Source organism: Thalia democratica, chromosome 5 (genome assembly GCF_965202585.1).
Source record: "Thalia democratica chromosome 5, ktThaDemo2.hap1.1, whole genome shotgun sequence".
Taxonomy (NCBI): domain Eukaryota; kingdom Metazoa; phylum Chordata; class Thaliacea; order Salpida; family Salpidae; genus Thalia; species Thalia democratica.
In genome coordinates this window covers 52,131,891-52,156,682 of record NC_139169.1, presented here as the reverse complement: position 1 = coordinate 52,156,682, position 24,792 = coordinate 52,131,891, and the positions used below count along the sequence as shown (strand labels likewise).

At 26.3% G+C, this 24,792-nt stretch overlaps 1 protein-coding gene across 2 annotated transcripts in view; it reads left to right on the top strand.

The window, feature by feature from the left end:
- The first annotated feature begins 19,394 nt into the window (after positions 1-19,394).
- Positions 19,395-24,792, top strand: part of LOC145835714 (tubulin polyglutamylase complex subunit 2-like) — a 38,741-nt gene continuing 33,343 nt past the window's right edge. For both annotated transcript variants that reach the window (XM_082943419.1, XM_082943418.1), the window contains exon 1: positions 19,395-19,516. In XM_082943419.1, the coding sequence (XP_082799545.1) occupies positions 19,459-19,516 (58 nt within the window). In that variant the 5' untranslated portion in view covers positions 19,395-19,458. The remainder of the gene's footprint in view (positions 19,517-24,792) is intronic.

Below are 24,792 nucleotides of genomic sequence, written 5' to 3'. Positions count from 1 at the left end.
CAAATTTCCTTTTACAAGTCAAGATTTCAGACTTATACTATTGAATACTGACAAAAGGTGTAAGCTCCTGTAAAGACTTTTTAAATTAAAAATAACTAAACTTGTAACTACTGAAACCAGTTGCCTTAAACATGAAAAAGGTAAATAAAATTTTTATTAAGTCTACTTGATTACATAACAAAGAAAATAAACAGAAATAAAATCATAGTTTTTGAAACATTTTTATATTCTTTATTTAATGAAACAAAACTTGTAAAATGTGATATTTATTTAGGATTATAAAATAAATTATTACTCAGCTTATACTAACAAATTTATTAATACGTATTCAAAACTTCAAAAAGCTTCATTTGTATCATACTCATATTAATACTTATTGATTTTTTTCTACATAACTAATAAAAATTATTTTCAAAATACTCACAGAGTCTTAAGTTTTAAAAAAATCAGTAATTATCATTTGGATGAATTTTTTATTAGAATAAAACAATTTAAAATTAATAATACTATTAGTAAAAGGCAAAAGAAATATTTAATTATAATTATTAACCTTGTAACATATAAACTAAGTTTAAATTTTAGTTCTTATTAATAAGAAACTGAAGTCATTTGTTTTAAAATCATTTAACTAGAAATTCATAATTTAATTTCCTTTGTTTTTTTCTAAACTAAGATTTTTCTTTAATCTTGCAGGGCTGCTACTTTTTAAGTCAAAATAAACGGTCCTGAGTGACCTAAAACTGTACCAAGTCATCCTGAGTTTTTAAAAACTAAAATAAGTTTTATTAAATTTTTCAAAATTAATAAAAATTAAATTAACTATTCAAAATATAAATTTAAAGTGTTTGTTAATAAAATATCTTAGTGAAACAAGTTCAATGGAATATATAATAATAACAAAATATACAGAATCCTTCTTTTATTACACTGACTAATGTTTATGTGTGTTAACAGATTAACACACTTCAACTGAGCTATGAAATGTGTTAATCTGTTAACACACAGGAACATATGTCAGTGTAATAAAAGAAGGATACTGTATAATTTGTTAAAATTATATATTCCGGTGAACTTGTTTTGCTAGGATCTTTTGTTAACAAACGCTTAAATTTATATTTTGAGTAGTTAAAAGTAAATTATTGACAAACTTGGTTATAAAATAACAAAACATTGCGACTAAATCAATTTAATTTCACTTAAATTCTTAGATTTTTAAAACCTTATAACTATCATCATATGTGAAGAGTATTCCTTTAACTTAAAAGTCTTGACAAAAATTGTTTTGGAAACAATACTAATATTAGTTTTATTTACACAAGATACTGTTTTAGATATAGCTTATAACAACACAAATAAAAAATGGCATTTAACAAAAAAAAGTACAGTAAAATTTAACAAACAAAAACAAAAAATATAAAAGCTATAAACACTTCAAGTTTTAGAGTATAATTTTTTAAAGTGCTGACAGATGTAAAAAAGTTCTTGTCTTTTATTAAAATTTCGTTTTTTGTCAGCAAGAGCTATTTCAACTTTTTTCCAGGTTATAGGTTTTACAGATCTTACCTACATTTATAAAGTTTCCAATCTTATGCATAATGTTCCATTTAAGTTTGTAGCATGTGTTATTGGTCTTTTATTTCCAAATGTACTTTAAAAGTGTTGTTCCTTTGTTTTTTTTCTTCATTTCTAATGTCACTAATAAGCCGTACCATCTCTTTTTGAATAGACCTCCTGTAGATCCAATGTACTCCTTCATTTCTTTTTGAGTAGTGATTGTTGCTTTGTATATTACATTCTTCTGTAAACACTTACTTTTAACTGGGCAGGAATCTTTGTTGCAGCAGTTGCGCATACTACTTTCTTGATCTTTCTTATTGGTTGTTCTACTTTGTACCTTCTTATTGTGACGACTTATTAATGATTTAACATTTTCCATACAAGAATACAATAATTTGCATTTGTTTCTGTTATAAATCTTTTTCATTCTTTTGTTTTTAAATTATTTATCAATAATATCCAACAATTTTTTTTTTCAATATCAGTTTCAACTGATTGGCAGTATGGGGAATTGAAGAACATAATTTTTCTTGTTTGTTTTTCGTTTTGCTTTGTCTACAGGGTTGGGTTTATTTTCATATTTAAGTTAGTGTTTGAAGTTAGATAGGTGTATAGCAACTTAGTAGCTATGCTTTGAACAGGGTTGACACTCGTTTTTTCAAAAATTTTTCTAGGTTTTCCAAAATTCTTCCAGGTTTTTAAAAGTACACATTTTTGGGTATATTTTTAGTTTTAAGTTAATTTTTGTATAAGAAACTGTATTAAATAGTATAAAAACATTGAAAAGATACTGTAAATTTACTTTTATGTATTTTTTAATAAAAAAAGTTTTTGATGATGACAAAAATATCTTATTTATATGATAGATTTTTTGTGTCAAATCGGAATTTTACTACTGAAAATGTTAAAACTATAAAAATTCCAGTTTTTTTCAGGTTTTTTAATCAAAATTACAGGTTTTTCCAGGTTTTTATCAAAAAATCTCAAATTCCAGGTTTTTCCAGGTTATTTTTGCCTAAATTGTCAAATTCCAGGTTTTTCCAGGTTTCCAGGTAAAGTGGCAACCCTGTTTGCATTATCAAAAGTTTGTGGGTCTGTAGACAACCTATCTAATCTTTTCTCTATCATTTTAGGTAGGTTATTCTTGATTATCATCAGGTTGTTAGAGTTATTGTTGATGTATCTGATTGAGGATTTTTTTTTCTGTATAGCATGTACCAACTCTTAGCTAGATCTAAGGTAATGTCCAAGAAGTTACATCTTGTCATTCCAATATCTATTGACAATAGATATTGTGATGCTGAAACCGATGTCTTTAAGAATTTTTATCGTTTGCTTTTTTATATTCTCATGATCCTGGTTGTTTTTGTATTTGGCCTATTTGCTTTGACATGTTTGTTTTTTCCTAATTTATCTAGTATGTATAAGTCAACTTTTTCACATAATTCAGCACTGAAATATACCCCATAGGAAATTCAAAGTTGAGTCCTGGTCCATATTTTTCCATTGTAAGTAAGCCCTGAGTTGCATGTGTGGTTTATGATGTTTGTTTCCTCTTCACTTATACCTGTAAATTTTCTTGCAAATTTTATTGCATTTTTAAGTTGTTTCAATTTGATGCTTGGATAGAATTTTTGGATGTCAAAGTTGACAAAACATTTGCTAGATTTTTCATCTATTTGATCAAATCATTTTATTACTTTAAATGTGTTTATCCATTGGATTGTTACTGTTTTCTTCTTTATTTATGTCACAATATTTACAAACATGTTCTTGCTTATTTTACCCTTATAATTATCCTAAGATTTAAAAAAATCAAATATTCTCATATTAGATGAGTCATCCTGAGATTTTGAAAAACTTCAAAATATCATGAGTTATGCAAAGTGTATTGCAGCCCTGCTTGATAAAAAAAAATCTTTATCTAAAAACCATTTGCAATTTGAAATCACTATATTTTACAATCTTACAAACTAAAATATACTTAAAAGTTTTTTAAGTCGCTCAATTACTTGGTGCAAATATTTGTATATTGAATTTGTTAGTCAAATCTGTCCAGAACACTGTTTGTTTGTGATTTTTCTATGGCATCAAGAAGTTAAAAAAATTGAATGATCCAAGTATTTAGAAAAATCTACAATTTTTTAATACACATATAGGTTCAAAGTGCTTTCAAGAGCTCTACTCCCTTTGTCAATAAACTTTAAAAACTGTTTTAAGGTATTAGAACTCCTGAAAGCATTTTGAACATATTTTTATATGTGTATTAAAATTTTTGTAGACTTTAATGAACAATCATTCCATTATTTTATCTTCTAAATTTCTCATTAAAAAAGAAATAAAAAGTAAAATTATTGTGCTCATGATTAATTATAAGTTCAATTGATTATGACAAACTTTACAAGGTTATAAAAAGCAAGCTATCCAAACTAAAGTTTAAAAAAGAAAGTTAAAAAAAATATCAAATTTAACAAAACACATTTCATTTTTTCTTTAACTTATTAAGAGCATAGGGGGGGGGGGGGGGTAAACACCCTTTTTTGGTTTTTGATCTTATTTTATATAGTTTTTACTAAGTTACAAGATGCTTTTTACAGATTTTAAAAATTCAAATTAATTTTTGAGATATAGCCGGTCAAAGTCGGAGGCAACAATAGGTTTCTTATGGGAGGCGCAAACTAAAACAGCAAAAATAGACTATTTCACTAAAAATCTATCTTCTCCTAGGTTTTTTGAGATAACTACCTCAAACTTTCAGGAAACGTTCCTTGATATATTTAGAAAATTCTGTCGGAAGGAATTTTTAAAAAATAACATTTTAAAAATAACATTTAAAAAATAACACAATAACATTTTTAAATTCTGTTCCGACAGAATTTTTTAAATATTGCAAGGAACATTTCCTGAAAATTTGAGGTAGTTAGCTCAAAAAATGTAGGAGGAGATAGATTTTTAGTGATTTCTAGTTATTTGCCATTTTAGTTTGCGCCTCCCATAAGGATCCTATTGTTGCCTCCGACTTTGACCGGCTATATCTCAAAAAATATTTTGAAATTTTTAAATCTGTAAAAAGCATCTTATAGCTTAGTAAAAACTTTATAAAATAAGATCAAAAACCAAAAAAGGGTGTTTACCCCCCCCCCCCCTATGCCCTTAAAACCATACCAGTTGGTTTTTTTACCATATATTGATTGGTATGGTTACAAATTCACTAAAAATAGATATCCTCCATCTATTTTAAAGCAATATACTTCAAATGATTTCATAAAGGCAGTTTAAATTGTATGAGCAAAGAAACAAACTGTTACTAAGGCTATTATAGGGAGGGGTCAATCAATTTTGTAAAGAAAATTTAACACTAGGTGTTAAATGAAAACCTAAATGTTTCCTATAAGTCTGTTGGAATAAATACAAAAGTTTAAAACTTTGGAAGAACATAGTTCATATAAAACTATTTAACTAATCACTATCAATAACTAAAGTTTTTTACAATAAAAAAACTGGTTATGGTTAACTTTAGGTGAGCACCAATATCAAACTGAAAGTATAATACATTTGATGTATTATTTGATCATTATTTCAGACAAAATAAACGATACTTTGTTTTAAACAAGCTATATAAATACAAAGAAAGAGCTAAATTAGTATATTATAAACTAAAACATCTAATCAATATTATTTTACAGTATCATAATCAACATAAATTACTGTATTGATATAATCACTTTATATTGTAAAATAAAAGCAATTAAATACTGAAGTTAATTAGTTTATGATTTATAAGTTTAATTTTATTTATGTATTTATAAAAGATATATTTTTAGCCTGAAATAATGACCAAATAATACATCAAATGTATTATAGTTTCAGCTTGATATTGGTGCTCACCTAAAGATAACCATAACCAAAAAACTTTTATGGTATATACCTTAAGCTTTTAAATGTTATATATTAACTAAATTTATTAACTATATATAAACTGGGATTTATATTAACTAAATATCTTTTATAAGTAATGAAAACTTCAACTAAATATATAGACTTAATATAATATAATATTCACACTATAATCACATTCTTAGATTAGGCTAACATCAATTTTATTTATCTTTGTGCTGTTAACTGTGTCACCATTACTACTGTTTCTAACTTAAAATATTATAAGATTTTATTGTTTCACTCAAAAAATGTATGTTGTGTTTTACTGTTTAGCTGTTAGCATCAATTTATAAGGTTGAATGATTTTACTTCATTAAAAAAAGCTATCTTTTGTGCTCAGTAGAGCGAAGGATCTGTTGGCTAAACGCCAAGCCACCCCATTATTTTTACAAATACTGACTGATTTCGTCTTTAGTAACTAAATCTTTATTTAGAAATAAATTCACATCTCAATCTGATCTTAAAAAGATTTCTCAATTTTTTTAATCGAATATTTTCAAGCATTTGAACAGAGAAAAACTGCGACTCTCAAACTTTTAAATAAAAAAACTGATTTAGCCTGACACTTTCAACTTTTTTCAAAAAAACTGATTTAGCCTGACTTAGCCTGATTTAACCTGACGCGCACGAACCCTGATAGTATAGGCATTTAGTTAATTTTCACATTTGATTATTAAGTCTTTGAAAAATTTTAAACTTTAAAATAAATTAAAACTTTATTTCAATTTCAATTCAGTTTAATTTAGAAAGATACAATTTTTGACAAGACATGGTCGTTTTTTCACTGGACAAAATCCGACTGGACAAAATTTTCAGCTCGATAATCGGCAAAAAATAAAGAAGTTAAAAGAGTCATTTTGTAGATATTTCGGAAATCCCCTACTATCATTAGTTGATTAAAATTTAATATCAGTGACAAAACTTCATATGTTTAAATAGTAAATTATAACTGAACAATCAGAGACAAAAAAAATTTTATTTTCTATTGTAATATTTATTATCATATCGCAAAATCTAATCTGAAAACCGCTTATCGAGGGTTAAATGAAGAAAAAAATAAAATAAATAACTAACAAGTTAAAACTAACTAAACTGGACGATTTTAAACTGGAAAAAATCCGATCGGACAAGTTTAAACTAGACAAAAAAAACTTTGCAAAATTAAAGAGATAATAAATAAAAAGAAAAATAAGTTTAATAAAAATTTTAGCTTTGTATATTTATGATTTAATATGATTAATATTAAATTTGAAAATTATAATTTAATTCAATTTAAAAGTACATAAGTTGAATGTAATTGTAAAAATGCAATAAAAAAATTAATCAAAACTTTTTGTTTTTCTCAAATACAAAACTTTAGAAAACCTTTGGTACAAAAAAATCTTCTTAGCTACCGCTTATCTAAATAAACAAACCCTAGCTATATTTTTAAATATCATTAGTAGTTATCCTCATAGATAGTTACAGAATAGGATTGAAAAAGATAATAAATAACAAGAAAATAAAGTTTAATAAAAATTCAACTTTTTATATATTATTTTCCTTAAAATCTTTGTAAATTATGTAAATAAAATTTAATCGTAATGTAACTATAAAAAAAAATTAAATAATTTTTTTTTTCTCAAATAAAATACTTTAGTTAACCTTTTGTACAAAAAATGCTATTTTTGCTTAGCTACAGCTCATCTTAGTTAATAAACCCTAGCAATATTTCTTAATATCATCAGTTTCAGTAGTTATCCATATAGAAAATTAAAGAAAAAGCATACCATCAAAATGTTTCAAATTTTTAAATCGTGATCATTATCTGATTATCTACCGCTAATTTTAATAAAAAACCCTAGATTTCATTTTTTTAATACTAATGGTCAAAGTTTGGCATAAAAACACTAGTAACACTGCTATAAACACTAGTGTAGTTGCTTTTTCTGAAAACACAGTTTGCCTCATAGATGATTAGAAAAAAATACTTTATCAAAGTAATTTAAACTTTGTAGTTGTGTTTAGTAATTGCCTGGCTACCGCTGATTTTTTGTAAATAAACTTTTCATATTTTTTGAGTTATCAATAGTCAAAGTTTGACATAAAAACACTAGTATAGTTGCTTTTTCGGAAAACACAGTTAGCCTAATAGATAATTAAAGAAAAAGAGCTTTATTAAACTTCTTGAATCTTTGTAACTGTTTATATTAATTGCTTAGCTACCGCTGATTTTTTGAAAAAAACTTTAACATTCTTATCTTTTGAGTTATCAATGGTCAAAGTTTGGCAAAAAAACTCTAGTATAGTTGCTTTTTTTGAAAACACAGTTTGGCTCATAGCTGATTAAAGAAAAAGTACTTCATCAAACTAATTCAAACTTTGTAATTGTCTATATTAATTGTATAGCTACCGCCGATTTTTAAAAAATCATCTTTAACATTTTAATTCTTTAAGTTATCAATGGTCAAAGTTTGGCATAAAAACATTAGTATAGTTGCTTTTTCGGAAAACACAGTTTGGCTCAAAGATAAATAGAGAAAAAATACATAATGAAACTAACTAAAACTTTGTAATTGTGTTTATTAATTGCTTGGCTACCGCTGATTTTTAAAAAATAATCTTTAACATTTTTATCTTTTGAGTTATCAATGGTCAAGGTTTGACATAAAAACAGTAGTATAGTTGCTTTTTCGGTAAACACAGTTTGCCTCATAGATGATTAAATGAAAAGTACTTCATCAAACTAAATCAAACTTTGTATTTGTTAATATTAATGCATAGCTACCGCTGATTTAAAAAGATAAACTTTAACATTTTTATCTTTGAGTTATCAATGGTCAAAGTTTGGCATAAAAACACTAGTATAGTTGCTTTTTTGGAAAACACAGTTTGGCTCATAGATGATTAAAGAAAAAGTACTTAATCAAACTAATTTAAACTTTGTAATTGTTTATATTAAATGCATAGCTACTGTTAACTTTTTTAAAATAAACTTTAGTTTGAATATTTTTTAAGTTATCAATGGTCAAAGTTTGGCATAAAAACACTAGTATAATTGCTTTTTTATATAATAATTTACTAATTTACTAAACTAATAATTTGTTTTATATTATTATTATTTATTTTTATGACAAATATAAATTTTTAGCGTGGTTCTGGAAAATGCGAAAGGTGTTTTCATCTTCCCTGTTTAAAAGATTGCACTCAAGGTAAAAACTATGAGTGTGGATTGTGTATTTGAACAAATACAAGTGGATTATAGGACTTATGTTATTATAAGTGACACTCCACTATAAAAAAAAAGTCAACCCAGTACATGATGCTGGCCTCATCGAGGCGTACTGGTGGAGTAGCCGTACATACGGTGAAACTAACAGCATCAATTAAAACATACATTTTCTTGATTAGCATAATAATGTATGTTTAAAATAAATAAAAATAAATTCCTTACAATCCGATAAAGTAAAAAAAAAATCAGCAGTAGCTAAGTAATTAATAAAAACAATTACAAAGTTTTAATTAGTTTGATGAAGTGCTTTTTCTTTAATCATCTATAAGGCAAACTGTGTTTTCCGAAAAAGCAACTATACTAGTGTTTTAATGCCAAACTTTGACCATTGATAACTTAAAGAATAAAAATGTTAAAGTTTATTTTTTTAAATCAGCGGTAGCCAAGCAATTAATAAACACAATTACAAAGTTTGAATTAGTTTGATGAAGTTCTTTTCTTTTAATCATCTATGAGCCAAACTGTGCTTACCGAAAAAGCAACTATACTACTGTTTTTATGCCAAACTTTGACTATCGATACCTCAAAAAATATGAAAGCTAAAGTTTATTTTCAAAAAATCAGCGGTAGACAAACAACTAATAAATACAATAACAAAGTTTAAATTAGTTTGATAAAGTTTTTTTTTTTCTCTAATCATCTATTAGGCAAACTGTGCTTACCAAAAATGCAATTATACTAGTGTTTTATGCCAAACTTTGACTATTGATAACTCGAAAGGTAAAGATGTTAAAGTTTATTTACAAAAAATCAGCGATAGCAAAATAATCAAAATAAACAATTACAAAGTTCGAATTAGTTTGATGAAGTACTTTTTCGTTAACCATCTATGAGCCAAAGTGTGTTTTCCAAAAAAGCAACTATACTAGTGTTTTTATGCCAAACTTTGACCATTGATAACTCAAAAAATATGAAAGCTAAAGTTTATTCTTTTAAAATCAGCCGTAGCCAAACAATTACTAAACACAATTACAAAGATTCAAGAAGTTTAATAATGTACTTTTTCTTTAATTATCTATTAGGCTAATTTTGTTTTTTCGTAAAAGAAGCAACTATAGCAGTGTTACTAGTGTTTTTATGCCAAACTTTGACAATTAGTAATAAAAAAAATGAAATCTAGGATTTTTTTATTAAAATCAGCGGTATATAATCAGATAATGATCACGATTTTAAAATTTGAAACATTTTGATGGTATACTTTTTCTTTAATTTTCTATGTGTGATGATATTAAGAAATATTGCTAGTGTTTATTAACTAAGATGAGCGGTAGCTAAGCAGAAATAGCATTTTTTGTACAAAAGGTTAACTAAAGTATTTTATTTGAGAAAAAAAAAATTATTTAATTTTTTTTTATAGTTACATTACGATTAAATTTTATTTACATAATTTACAAAGATTTTAAGGAAAATAATATATAAAAAGTTAAATTTTTATTAAACTTTATTTTCTTGTTATTTATTATCTTTTTCAATCCTATTCTGTAACTATCTATGAGGATAACTACTGATGATATTTAAAAATATAGCTAGGGTTTATTTATTTAGATAAGCGGTAGCTAAGAAGATTTTTTTTGTACTAAAGTTTTGTATTTGAGAAAAACAAAAAGTTTTGATTATTTTTTTTTATTGAATTTTTACAATTACATTCAACTTATGTACTTTTAAATTGAATTAAATTATAATTTTCAAATTTAATATTAATCATATTAAATCATAAATATACAAAGCTAAAATTTTTATTAAACTTATTTTTCTTTTTATTTACTATCTCTTTAATTTTGCAAAGTTTTTTTTGTCTAGTTTAAACTTGTCCTATCGGATTTTGTCCAGTTTGAAATCGTCCAGTTTAGTTAGTTTTAACTTCTTTGGTTTTTTGCCGAATATCGAGCTGAAAATTTTGTCTAGTCGGATTTTGTCCAGTGAAATAACGACTATTAGATTAGCACTGAATCTAAGCTATAAAGCTTACCTTGAGCACACCCTATATAAACTTATATTCTTAATGTTTGAGTTGTGACTCATTAAACATTCAAGAAAATTGACAAATATAGCACAAAACTTGTCTTGTTCTTAATGATTAGCAACTTTTTGAAACATTTAAAAAACAAAAGTCTCTATTATAGAAAATTCTCAGGTCTACAGAAACACTCTATTTCTTGATTTAAAAAAATTTATAAAATAAAAACATTTTAGGAAGCTTTGACATTAAGTCTGATAACTATTTTATAGAAACTTTTTTGTTTAGATTACAACATTTGAATGCTATCTTTTTGGGCTAAGTTTAAAAAAAAAAGGTTACTGTAGGTTAATACTTTGACTTACTGCAGGCTATCTTTTTTTTAGCCTAATTATTGGTAAACAAGCTAATTTATGCAGGCTAAGGTTTTAACGCAATAAGTTATAAATAAATAAACAGTGGCAACAAATTTAAATACCAATAAGCTAATTTATGCAGGCTAAGGTATTAACGCAATAAGTTATAAATAAATAAAAAACGGCAACAAGTTTTAATAAGAAAAAGTATTTTTTTTACATATTTTCATAAAAAGATAACTTTTTAAATATTTTAAATTATGAAAAATAAAATAAACTTAAGTTTTGTAACGGCCGTTTAAAATTAATTACTATAACTGAATGAGACAACAAAATACTCTTTTTCAGAGTCTAATAATCTAAAACTAATAACTTTTAAAATACCTTACTTGAACTTTGCATTAATGTTCTAAGAAACAAAAGAAATTTTATATGTTAAGTTAGAGTTTACAACAGATATAAAGAAAAACTATAATTCTTTTCAACTAGAAACATTTATATAAAACATTTAAACTTTATATCTGATTTCTTGAAGGTCTCATTTTATGTATATTTTCCTTCTTAATTTCATTTTATAATTTTATTATGAACCAGGACATTTCTAGTATAGCGACTCATCGTAAATTTCAATTTTTAGCCATCATATTCAAAAAAAAACTATACTTATGTTTAACTTAAAAAATTGAAACTTTATGTTGGCATTCTTGAAGGTGTAATTTCACACGTATACTCCTTACTTTTGTCATTTAGAGACATTTCTAATAAAGTAGTTTTTCAACGCATATTTCATTGTTAAAAATAGATTTATACTTTAAAAAAAAAAACACTTATATTTAATTTAAAACATTGAAACTTTATATTTGCATTCTTGAAGTGTAGTTTTTTTTGAAAGTATCAATCTGTTTTTAACAATGAAATATGCGTTGAAAAACTACTTTATTATAAATGTCACTAATTGACAAAAATAAGGAGTATACGTGTGAAATTAAACCTTCAAGAATGCAAACATAAAGTTTCAATTTTTTAAGTTAAACATAAGTATAGTTTTTTTTAAAGTAGATAGCTAAAAATTGAAATTTACGATGAGTCGCTATACTAGAAATGTCCTGGTTTATAATAAAATGATAAAATGAAATTAAGAAGGAAAATACACATAAAATGAGACCTTCAAGAAATCAAATATAAAGTTTAAATGTTTTATATAAATGTTCCTAGTTAAAAATAATTATAGTTTTTCTATATATCTGTTTTAAACCCTAATTTAACATATAAAGTTTCTTTTATTTCTTAGAACATTAATGCAAAGTTCAAGTAAGGTATTTTAAAATTTATTAGTTTTAGATTATTAGACTGTGAAAAAAAATATTTTGTTGTCTCATTTAGTTCTAGTAATTAATTTTAAACGGCCGTTACAAAGCTTAAGCCTTTTTACGTGATCCGGCTGTGGAGTTACGTTTTTTTTTGCAGACCGATGTACGGCCTATGGTATAACCTCTGACATGGAGAAGTTTGAAATTCTTCAGAGAATATGGCCCCGTTCTGATATAATAGACTTTGTGGAAACACATGACGAAGAAAGACGTACAACAGTCTTGTTAAGTTTTTACTAGGCAAAGGTAGTAAATTGCCTCGTATCTTAAGTGCAAGCCCATCATGGCCAGAGCCAATGCAATTCCAGGATTTGTTTTTATCAGCTAAACAATGGGCAACGTCTAAAGAGGAAGATAGAGTTAAATACTTTATGCACAAACATGCCCCTAATAATTTAAAAAAATAAATTAAGGAATGTTTTGGGCTAGAATATAACGAGTTTATTAGGCGTACGGAGTTTATATGCGATATTGAACAACAGAGGGTCTTTGAAAATACTAAAAAGTTTTCATACGAACCTCAGCGTTTAAAACGTAATAAGAGATATCCTAACAAACATAAATGGCATGAGACTATTCCAACGAGAAGGGAAAATTTCCACAACCATGAGCACAATCGTAGCCAAGGGGAAGGGTATAACCAGCACGGAAATTACGATCAAAACACTCTTTGTAACAAACATGCTAACTTGGGATATAATTCAGACTATTGTGCTGCCGTCGCAACTTGTCCTATATCTCCATTAGAGCAACAAACCCACAAAAAAGGAGCTCTTGTCCTACACACAGTAAGAGGAATTGAGGATGGAGTCAGAAAACCTCTTACAAAGATGGTTGAAGCTTCTCATTGTTTGTCATGCCATTTAGTTCCAACCAACGTGACAAGTAAATCCACTAAAAAGCAGTCAAAAGTATCTAAGCAGAAAATTTTTGTTCCCAGAAAACCTATAGCCTCTAGATTGACTGGTCAATTCAAGTGGTTTCATGTTCACAAAGGCTATGGTTTCATCCATAATGAAGAGTTAAACAGTGATATTTTTATCCATTATAGTGCCATAATCAAAAATAACCCTAGAAAAATGAAGAAATCAGTTACAAAAGGGGAGGTAGTTGAATTTGATGTTGTCATGGGTAGTAAAAAATTACCAGAGGCTGCTAATGTTACAGGTCCAAACAATAAACCAGTTCGAGGTTCACGGTATGCTGAAGATAAGAGACACATCTTATAACAAAGGTTTCAAATTGCAGCAACCGCCTCTACGAAATAGTTACATGTACTACAGCTGCAACAAATTAGGCAATCAGCAGAAGCGAAACAGGAGACCAAATAGTTACAGAAGGTATTATAATTCCGATTCAAGCCTACAACTTACAAGGAAGGATCTTAGAAGCTTCAAGCAAAGCTTCAGTTATAACAAGTATCGAGATTCTTCTCCAGAAAGAAGTGAGTCTGGCTACGAGTCAGAAAAAAGTATGATTTTTCAGAACAATTCAGGACTAGGGAACGTGAAAGCTTTTGTTCCAAGAGTCGCATCGTGTAGGGAGATCGATAGCTACAATAGGGAACTAATAAGTCCCCATAAGTTACGCCGAAGCATCTAGCTCGGATGAGTTCTAAGCGTCCATTCTGCGTAAATATATTTTTTTGCTCTTTTTAAGCGTTTATGTATATTTGAGAGTAGTGGATGGAAAACTAATAGTTATAATTTTATTTTCTTTCTATTTATTACTTCTAGTAACTAGTTTATTTAATGATTCTATTAGTAGTTGATTTTTTTTTTAGTTATTGCACTTAATATATTATTTTTGGTTAAAATACCTGAACAAATTTAATATAAGTTTTTCTCTCTTTTTTTTCTTATCTTCAAAAGTAGTTTAGTTTGTTACTTAAAAAAAGAAAAAAAAAACATGTCATAGATTCGTGACATTTGTGAGATCATCAGCAGTGTCTAGAGAAGTGTGACGAGTTGCAGGCGGGCAACCTGTTTCAGCTGCAAGAGAAGAGAAGCAGTTTAATGAGTTACGTCATTAGGAGTTAGGCGAACCAGTATGTGATTTTTTTTCCTGTCTACTACTGACTAGAGGCTTATCATTGAAGCCTGGCCAAGAATGCCAAAAAAGGGCAAACAAAGAAAGGAAAGTGTGCTGAAATCGCTAATTGTCTCTGCTTTGTGATAATAGTAAATAAGTTTACAAATTAAGAAGTTGTAACACTGTGAAGTTAAAATTTGTTAAAGCAATATGACGTTTGCTTAAGGACCAATTTTTAATACAAAATGCTATTCTTGTTGTAGCAACGGGCAGTTACTGATGAACTCTGATGAATGACATAATACTTTTTATCACTTTGAATTTAATCTTTGAAAGGAATTCAGTTAAGCATTTGAACTTTTATAAATTTGTTGCTTTAAAAGAAAGTACCATATTATAGATTAAACTTTGTTGATTATTAAGGAAAGTACCAAAATATTAAATTTTTGTTTAGCTTTATTAACTTTTTGTACAATTTCACTTGATTTAATACGTATTTTTAATGACATTTCTTATAATTATTGTATATTAAACTTTGCTGTGTAACTTATAACCAGTTGTTTTTAATTTAAGTTATTATTTAAGTGGTTACTATACTAATAGAAATGATTAAGACTAAGAAGTGCTTAAGACATAAAAAAAGTTAACGGGTCTTGCAGATACTGAGCCATCAGTATCTGCCGACTTCAATGGCGACCTTTTATGATAAAGTCCTTAAAAGGTTTGCCCGAGGTAAAGGTTTACTAGATGGTAGCTTAGCTATATCTAGACTGGAGGGATGTTCATAATTAGGGTCCATGTAAGATATAGCTTTGAGTCTATGATAATTTAAATCAATAAATAAAATCAAGACAATGTTAATAACAAATTTACTCGACTACAAATCAATACAAATGAATACAAATCTAGAAAATTAGCAAGTTAATAACATATAAAACTTAGCAGTGTAATAATTTAAATTAATATAAGCTCTATTTAAATTGTACATAAAAGCAGTTAAAAATGTTATTTTAGCTCAAACTTGAAACAAACTGCTGGGTTCCAATTCAATTACTCAAAGCCAAATATACAACTTGTGGTCCAATAACAGTAAATTCAAATACAAACCAGCTATAAATGAACTGCTTCAACTACTCAGAGCTAAGTATACAACTTTTGTTCCAATAAGCAGTTAATTGACTGCAAACCAGTTATAAATATGATTTTCATAAACTAAAAAAATAACATTAGCAACAATGCATTTTATACTTAACTATAAGTGACTTGCAATTAGCAAGTTTATTGATTAATGATTGGCCGTTCAGTTTCATTATGATACTTATAAAACTATTTATTATAAAGAATGCATTGTCAATGAATACACTTGATCTGTTAAACTAAGTAATTTATTTACATTTTATTGAATATGCTTTTCTACTATTTAGACAAGTTAATTACTAATTTTGGTCAGTACTTCGTTTTTAGTTTCTTCTGTATAAAATATTTTGTTATTCATGTTAGCTGCACATTGTAATGCAAAATTTTAACATTGTGAATAAAAACAGGTGTAACCGTCATCAAAAATAGCATTGATTACTTAGGTTTTGGTATAGATAAAGCTGCTTTTAAATAAGATTATTAATAATGGTTATCTTAAGTATAAAAAACGTTCAGATGGAACGCCGGCTTAATTTGACATACTAGTACTTACTATAAGAATGATGTTATCAAACTAGATATTAGTGCACGTGATTAATTATATATATACAAGATTAATAGACACATTGTGAAATAAGTGAAATAAAAGAAATCAAAATAAAAGTGTTACCAATGATTTCTAGAAAAGAGTCCAAAAGGCACATTTACTAAATACTAAACATTTTGTTGAGATGGACATGAAATAGACTCGACGATAAAGTTTTCTATCCACATTCAAAAACAACAAATCTCTTCTCGAATGTTTTTCTTAAGCTTCGCAATATCCTATCGTTAACACGTTGTTGTTAGCGTTCTCTCGGCGTCTCCCCCCGTCTTTCGTCTGCAAGCTAATTTTTAAACTTTTTTTCACGCTTAATTTACGCTTCTTTTTTCTCATTTTCTATTCTCAATACGAACTGTGACATCACATAAAACATTTAATTTCTTTAACTTTAATTCTTTTAAAATGAATGATTTAATAAAATGAAACAGTAAATGTAATGAGTGGTTCATTAAACAGGACTTCGATTAATAATTAGATTGTTTTATTAAAAATAAATGAACTAAATAGTTTTAAAGGTTTAATATTTTCTAATATTGATATTTTAAAAAGGTTTACAGTTTATGCATATTTATGTACCTGAGAAGTTTTAGACAATTATGTAGTAGACAGTCGCTTAATTTTATAAAGTGTTCTTTTAAAGGTTACTACACAAAATACTCTATTTTTGAACAAAAAAGTTGTGAAACTGAAAAAAGCCTACACAGTACACACGAGTAGTGCTTGAATTTTTGCTTTACACATATACAGCTTCAATGATCTTGTAAAATTATTCTGTATGTTACTGATACACAAATTTTTATTTTATTATTCCATAAATCAGGAGTCAAATAACTATAAAATTTAGTAATAGCGTTGGAGGTTGCATTAGAAAAACAGCCAAGAATAGAGTATGTCCTCAGGCAAATGTATGGCAATACTCAAGCCAAGCCATACTGAGCAATTTTTTTTTGACTGAACCAAAACAATTTCCTTGCCAAACTGCAACACTACCACATTTACCGTGCACCTGCAAGAAACAGTATGTGATTTCTAAGTCTATTATCTAAATACCCGAGTCTAATTGGAACAAATAACTATTTAGCCGAAATAATGGCAGAAATATAGCTTGATTTAATGTAGGATGTTAAAATAGGCTTAATTGTTTAAACAATAGTTAATTGATGTGTAAATAAATTATAAAAAAAAAATAGTTTGGTACTGCTTAGAAAAAACAAAAACCTTGAAAATATTTTTTGCAATATTTCTACTAAACGGTGCGTGACTCGATAAGCGAAAGATTTTTTTGTACACTTGGTCCAAGACCATACATTTTGAGCGCATTTTTATTGTACAATAAACAATAGTTAGGAGCAAATCTAAAACTTTTTAATTGTTGCGAAACGTTTTCTAAGAGAAACTATTCGGATCAAAAAATAAAAAAGAAAATAAACTTGTTGAAAATTAATTAAATTAAAAAAGATAACATTTATTTGAATAAGAAAATTGGTTGATTTAATAAAAATAAATCGCAATTTAAATTGTTTATATAAAATTAAAACGGATTAAAGTTTATGCGGGTGCTAATTAAGTCGGATTTAATCGGATAAAAAATTATTAGATCAAAATTAGATTTATTTGGAATTTTTTAGGTGGAATTTTATCGCAGGGAACTAATTAGTTGGGAGTTAATCAGAGGGAAATCATCGCGGATTAGTACTTGGCGTGTCCGCCATTAAACTATGGCTCGATCATCTCAATTATGATATCTAAATAAAATTGAATTTTGTTGAAATTTTCTTAAAAGACTCAGCTAAAGTTTAAAAATAGTGTGAAAGAATAGTTTTAAAATACAAATCAACTAATTGTTAAATAACATAGTCTATATTTTTTATAAGAAAAAAATTCATTAACTTTCAAATGAAAACAATATTTAGTTATATTGAAATTACTTCCTGTTATGTGTTTTCTGCTTTTATGACATTAGAAAAAAAAAATGTGTAAAATAACATATTCTAATTATTGACTTGTGCTTAGCTCAGACCATACTTATTAAAACGTATTGCTTTATTTACTCGAGCATAAAATTTAAAATAAACAAAATTACAATTACATCATTGGCATTTTGACAACTACGCCGCAGACACTCTCATTGAGTTAATCTTATGATAGGTTTAAATTTTTATTATTTACTTAAGTATCGAATTAAGTATTTAGAACTACTCACAAATACTTATTTAAAATATAAGCTTTTAATAGAGAGATTCTAATTAATACTCTTTTTCCCTTAAAATAAGTTTATTTTCTTATCTTAGTTATTTTTACATGTTAAATTATAACTGAAAAACAATTTTTATTTGCTAGCGTAAAAAATTTAAAATATTACCATGTATATTTTTGTACAACAATAAATTCAAAACAAATCAACTTTACATTGCAAAACGAGCTTTTTACCTATTTTTCTAATAACTAAATTTTTTTTATTTCATTTAAAAAAATCCATTCCATATGCATACAATAAACACTTTCTTTTTAATTTGGACACTATTTTAGATCGTTGGTCTTTACACTGTGCGCCTGTTTATATAATTGTGCACGAAAATTATTTTTTGGTGAAAAATCTTAGGGTGCATATAGTTCATTGTGAAACTTTCAATAGACACTCCGTCTCCGAAGTCTATGATAAATAGTAAAAAAAATTCTCTGGCATCCTTTTGCGAATATTTGAGCTAGTTTAGAATTAATTTAATTAAAAAATATAAAATTTATTTTAATGGTTTACAGAATTTATTATCTGAGAAGACAACTGTTTTAGATAAATTTTACTTGTTTTAATTCTCAAAAATTAAGTTATAAAAACTCACAATCTAAACTTAAAGTAAAATAAAACAGTTTATAAATAATTTAAAAAATTGCAAAATCGTCGTTTACCTCTCTTTATAATTTTCTATTCATTTCTTCTATTTTACAAAAAAAAATTTACTTGAAAAGAATTATTTTCATGTTTGTTTATAAAAAATTAAAAGTATAAAATTTTTATTTCTTCGATTTTTTGTAGTTTAAAAAAAAAAGTTTCTGTGTGTTTGTATTAAGTTTGGTAAAAATTTTGTAAACTTCGAGTTTGGAACACCAAACAACTTCAACCACTTTAACTAAATAATTTACAAATCTTCATAACTACTATATAATGCTAAATATGAACTGACATATATGTTATATACTCTTAAGATTTCATCAGACGCAGTTATTAAGTTACCATAATGGAGAACAGTACAGAACTATTAAATAAAATATTGCTTGGATTGGTTTCTTCCTTAAGTTAGTATTAGAAAAATTTATTCTTTACCTATAAAAGTATTTGATTGTTTATTTATTAAAATTATTTTAGTTTATGTTCAGGGTGCTGGATTTGATGTTACAAACTTTAACTTTTTACCATTGAAATAAAAATTTTAATTTACATATGTCATAATATCCTATACGCCTTCATACCTTTGGATATAAAACTAAATAAGTATCCAACAGTTTTTACTTATTAAATAATTTCTGCATATGTAGTAAAAATTATAAAAAACACTTTTAGAAAATATATAGTAATAGAAATAAATAAATAAATAAATAGAGCGTTTTATATAGTGCTTTCAAAGTTTTAAAGTTTAAATTTATTGTTTAATAAGTGACATAATAAACTTTATAAAATAGGATTAACTTGTAAAACAAGGTGTATCCATATTTTTATGTAGACTTCTGTTAGTCTTAATTTTATTTTAATAAAAGTAATAATGTTGTAATATTTAAGTTTTTCAAATGGTCTTTTTGGTATGTCAATTATTATTTGTAAAATTTTGTCTTATTCTTAATTACTATATATAAAAATTGTTGTACTTCAAAAGAATCAACAAAGCTTATATTTTACACTCATTAATGTTGCTTGAAGTACTATTAAATGCTTTGTCAGAAAGCAAGTAGAAAAATAATTGGTAGAACAAAAATTTTTATGCATGTATAAAATATATTATAAATGTTAAAAATGAAGCTAATATTTTGAGTACAGTGCTTCCTTACTTATCTAGTCCTCACTAATCCGGCTCCACGCTTTATGGCTCAATTTTAGTGAAAAATTAGATTTATTTAATTTAGCAAAAATCAATAGCAAAAATACATGTCTATTTTTATTTCAATAACTAAGCAAGCAGTTAAAAGTAACTTTACAATTCTATAATAAATTAAACTTCATGTTGTAATTTATAATTTTTGCCTTATAATAATATATGAATAGTTAACCAAATGCTACTCCAAACATCCAATTATTGATTGCAATGAAACCGGGTTGTATTTAAGAATGTTGCCAGGACATACTTTTGCATTAGTACACAGCTGACTAGATGAAACAAAAAACCAGAAACCACACTAGAAAGAGTTGCACAAGTTATCAATTCTGTGGGTTTTATGCTAAGAAAGAAGAAAGTTATTTCAAAAAAACATCATTATTTCCTTTTTCATAAAGAATTCCAATATTAGATAAACTGTTCACGATGTAATTCATTTTTGTTAAACTAGTTTTAAACTTCATAGAGTATTGTTTCATTTACTTTTTGTCTTTTTTAATTTTTGATTTGATGAAGAAAGTTGAAATAAATTAAATTAGCAGATACTTAGGTGTACCTTTTCTTTTATGCACTGCATAATATCAATGAGGTCGATTAATAAAATACTATATTTTCTTCTTATCAGGCCAAAGGCTAGCCCAGCCATATTTGCAAAAAAAGCCTGCCCAATACCGCCAGATAGGTGAGGAAGCACTGTACTGCTTTTTATCTAACTTTAATGTGTTTTGATTTTGTTTTATAACAGGGTTACCACACAATCAGGCTACTCAAGGTCTTTTGAATTTATAGAAAATCTCAGGGAGATTCAGGGTAACTCAGGATAGTGAACTCTTTTTAAAACTCAGGATGACTCAGTGCAGTTTTGATTTTTTATAAAAATTCATAAAAGTTTTGAGATTTTTAAAAAATCTCAGGACAGATTTTCATCTAGATCTAGAACGAGATTTTTTTGATCCAATTGCGATCTTATGTTATTCTATATGCCCAATTTTGTTTAATAACATGATTTTTATATATTTTAAAATGCTTATTTAGTATTTTTAGCCTTGCAACTAATTCTTCACTATTTTTGAAAAATAGCAATTTAGTTTTTATTTTAAATCTGAAATTAATATTTATCATGATTTGAGTTTATGTTAAGGGCATAGGGGGGGGGGGGGGGCTAAACACCCTTTTTTGGTTTTTGATCTTATTTTATATAGTTTTTACTAAGCTACAAAATGCTTTTCACAGGTTTAAAAAGTTCAAAATAGTTTTTGAGATATAGCCGGTCAAAGTCAGAGCCAACAATAGGTTCTTTATGGGAGGCGCAAACTAAAACGGCCAAAATAGACTATTTCACTAAAAATCTATCTTCTCCTACGTTTTTTGAGATAACTACCTCAAACTTTCAGGAAATGTTCCTTGATATATTTAGAAAATTCTGTCAAAAGGAATTTTCAAAAAATTAAAAAATAAAAATTAAAAAAAAAATTAAAAAAAAAAACAGTTTTTTTTTGTTTTTTTGTTATAAAATTTTTATTTTTAAATTTTTTTAAATTCTGTTCCAACAGAATTTTCTAAATATATCAAGGAACATTTCCTGAAAGTTTGAGGTAGTTATCTCAAAAAACGTAGGAGGAGATAGATTTTTAGTAATTTCTAGTTATTAGCCGTTTTAGTTTGCGCCTCCCATAAGGATCCTATTGTTGCCTCCGACTTTGACCAGCTATATCTCAAAAAATATTTTGTTTTTTTTAAATCTGTAAAAAGTATTTTGTAGCTTAGCAAAAACTTTATAAAATAAGATCAAAAACCAAAAAAGGGTGTTTAGCCCCCCCTATGCCCTTAAACAGACAGTTAAGAGATATAAAAAGTTTAACCTTGTATTTTAAGGTTTTAGTATATGGTATAATTTTAGTTACTGATATAGTTTATTAATTTTTATTGTTTTGCATGTCATTAAATCATATATAAAGTATTTTATTATAACTATGTAACTATATAACATATTAATGCTTGTTTTCAGAAAAAGAAAACTAAAAATTGAGTGTAGACTAGTGTTGTCTAATCTTTTAAACAGTATTTCTCATAAGTTTAGTTAACATCTAATGCAAAAGCATACATATACAACCTTGCTTTTAATTGTTAACAAGAAAAAAGAACATGAGGTATAAGTAGTTTGCGCCTCAGGCGAAAATAACAAAATATACAAGGATTAAAAGCAAAAACTTAGTGTGAATCAGGGCAGTTTAAGGTCAATCAAGGTAGTTTTTTTTGTCTCAAAGAATGGTAACCTTGTTACAATGTACAACTATAAAACTTTGAAAACTATTAGAAATAATAAAGTTTATTTCTGTCTATAGTTTGAGCCAAAAAAATTATAATAAAAGTAAAATCGAAATCAAAAACAAGAGACTAAACAAAACTTAAATTGTTAAGTCAATTTTTTGAGGTCAGAATGGAACAAATTCAGATTTTGTTATTTCATAAATACGAAGTTTTTTAATTTCCAAAGCCTCCAAATAGTAAAAAAAAACTTTAACAAATTCAGACTAAAATTGTAAAATTTTTATTGAAATCTATTTAAACAAGCAGTTTTTGTATGCTTTAAGTTTTGATGATCTATGGCAAGGACACTTTGCATAGTGAAACTGTGGTATATACACAAAATTTTATTTTGCAGAATTTAAGAATAAAATAGTTTTTTATTAAAGTAAATTATTAAGTTCTTTATAATTAAGCACTTACTTTAGTGTTATACATAACAAGTTTATGTGTATGGTTTGGTCTGTGGGCCTGCTGGCGTTAAGGTAAGTAGTAGCAATTCTTGAATGGCTGTCAGCTAGTGCCCTTTTCTATAAATATCCTACAAAAGCGTCTACATGGCGCCCTCATTTTACTAAATTTATACAACTGTATAATATCTTCAAATGTAAATACTTACTAACTTTATTATTTACTTAGTCATATAAATAACTTTACAAACACTGTTTGTTACTTAGTTAGTAAGTATTAGACTGATTTAGCTTGTTAGTATTTTAGCTATTTAAGGTGCCAATATTCTTTTAATACTAAAAATAACATTGGATCTTAAATGAAAGCTTGAACTACAAACTACAAGCCAGTTTTTCTAGAATAAAAGTTTTTTTTTGAGATATGTAATTTTTATAAAAAGTTTCCAATACAAACGTGTATGTACTGCAAATTTTTCAGGGTCAATTTTCTCCAAAATTTAAAAATCACTAAAAATCTATCTTCTGCTTCATTTTTTGAGCTAGAGACCTCAAATTTTAAGGAAACGTTCCTTTTTAGTTTAAATGAATTTGAATATTGCAATTTCAAAAAAAAAAAAAAAGTGGTTTTTGTTTATTAAAAACTTTTTTTTTTAAATTAAATAAATTTCTGCATTCAGTCTTTTTTAAATTTGATAATAACTTTTTGTAAAAATTTGAAGCAGATTGCTTAAAATTCAAAGGAGGAGATAGATTTTTACTGATATGGTCTTTTATTAAGTTTTTAGTTTGCACCTTCCATTAGGAACCTATTGAATTCACTGACTTTGATCGCTCATATTGCTTTTTTTAAAAAGTGGTTAAAAATGTCTGATAGCTCAGATAAAACTCTATAAAATAAGATCAACTTGTAAAAATTAAGGTGGACTCCCCTCCCCCATGCTCTTAATTAAAACTTTATATACACTAGTTGTTATTTACTTAATATTTATGAAATTGATTTTAGTTTTACTTGTTTATAATTTTACTATTCAATTTAAGCCTTATGATCAATTGTACATTCACTATTTATTATTTAGTTTGTAACAGTAAAATTGATTTAAATATAAGGTGTTAATATTTTTACTATTTAAGTTAAAACTTATGGGCAATTTTACTAACGCTGTTTACTATTTAGTTAATAGCTAAGAGAAAAATTTAAGAATGTAGTTACTGTTGGTCACAACTATTAGTATATATACTTGATGTTAGAAAGTCCTAATGTAATTAGTAAGTTATTAGTTGATGACAACTTGTTTAAGTTATAACAACATTATTTCACTGTCTTTAATTTTTTAACAAAATCACGCATTTTGTCACAAGTACTTTCGTTTATTTACAAAACAATATCAATAGAACACAGCTTCTTTTTAAATAAGAATGATGATATGTAAGGGATAGAAAGGATAAAAAGTATCTAAAATACTAAAAAATTTAAATGAGATATATTGTTTATTAACACAAACTAAAGTAATGAAGAAGGTTAAATGAAAACTACAACAACCAATTAAGCTTAATTTTTAAGTGATAACAAACATTTAAACAAAAATAAACAATAAAATATCTAAAACATACTTAGAATATAAGATAGCAAAAGTCCTACATTCTTTTACTGTTTAAATAATACTAAAAATAACACACATACTGACCAACTGACTATGCAGACTGCAATTCTGCTTTTAAAATGTTGTCTGTTTTACATAGAAACCAAAGAACATTTATGTTTTCTTAT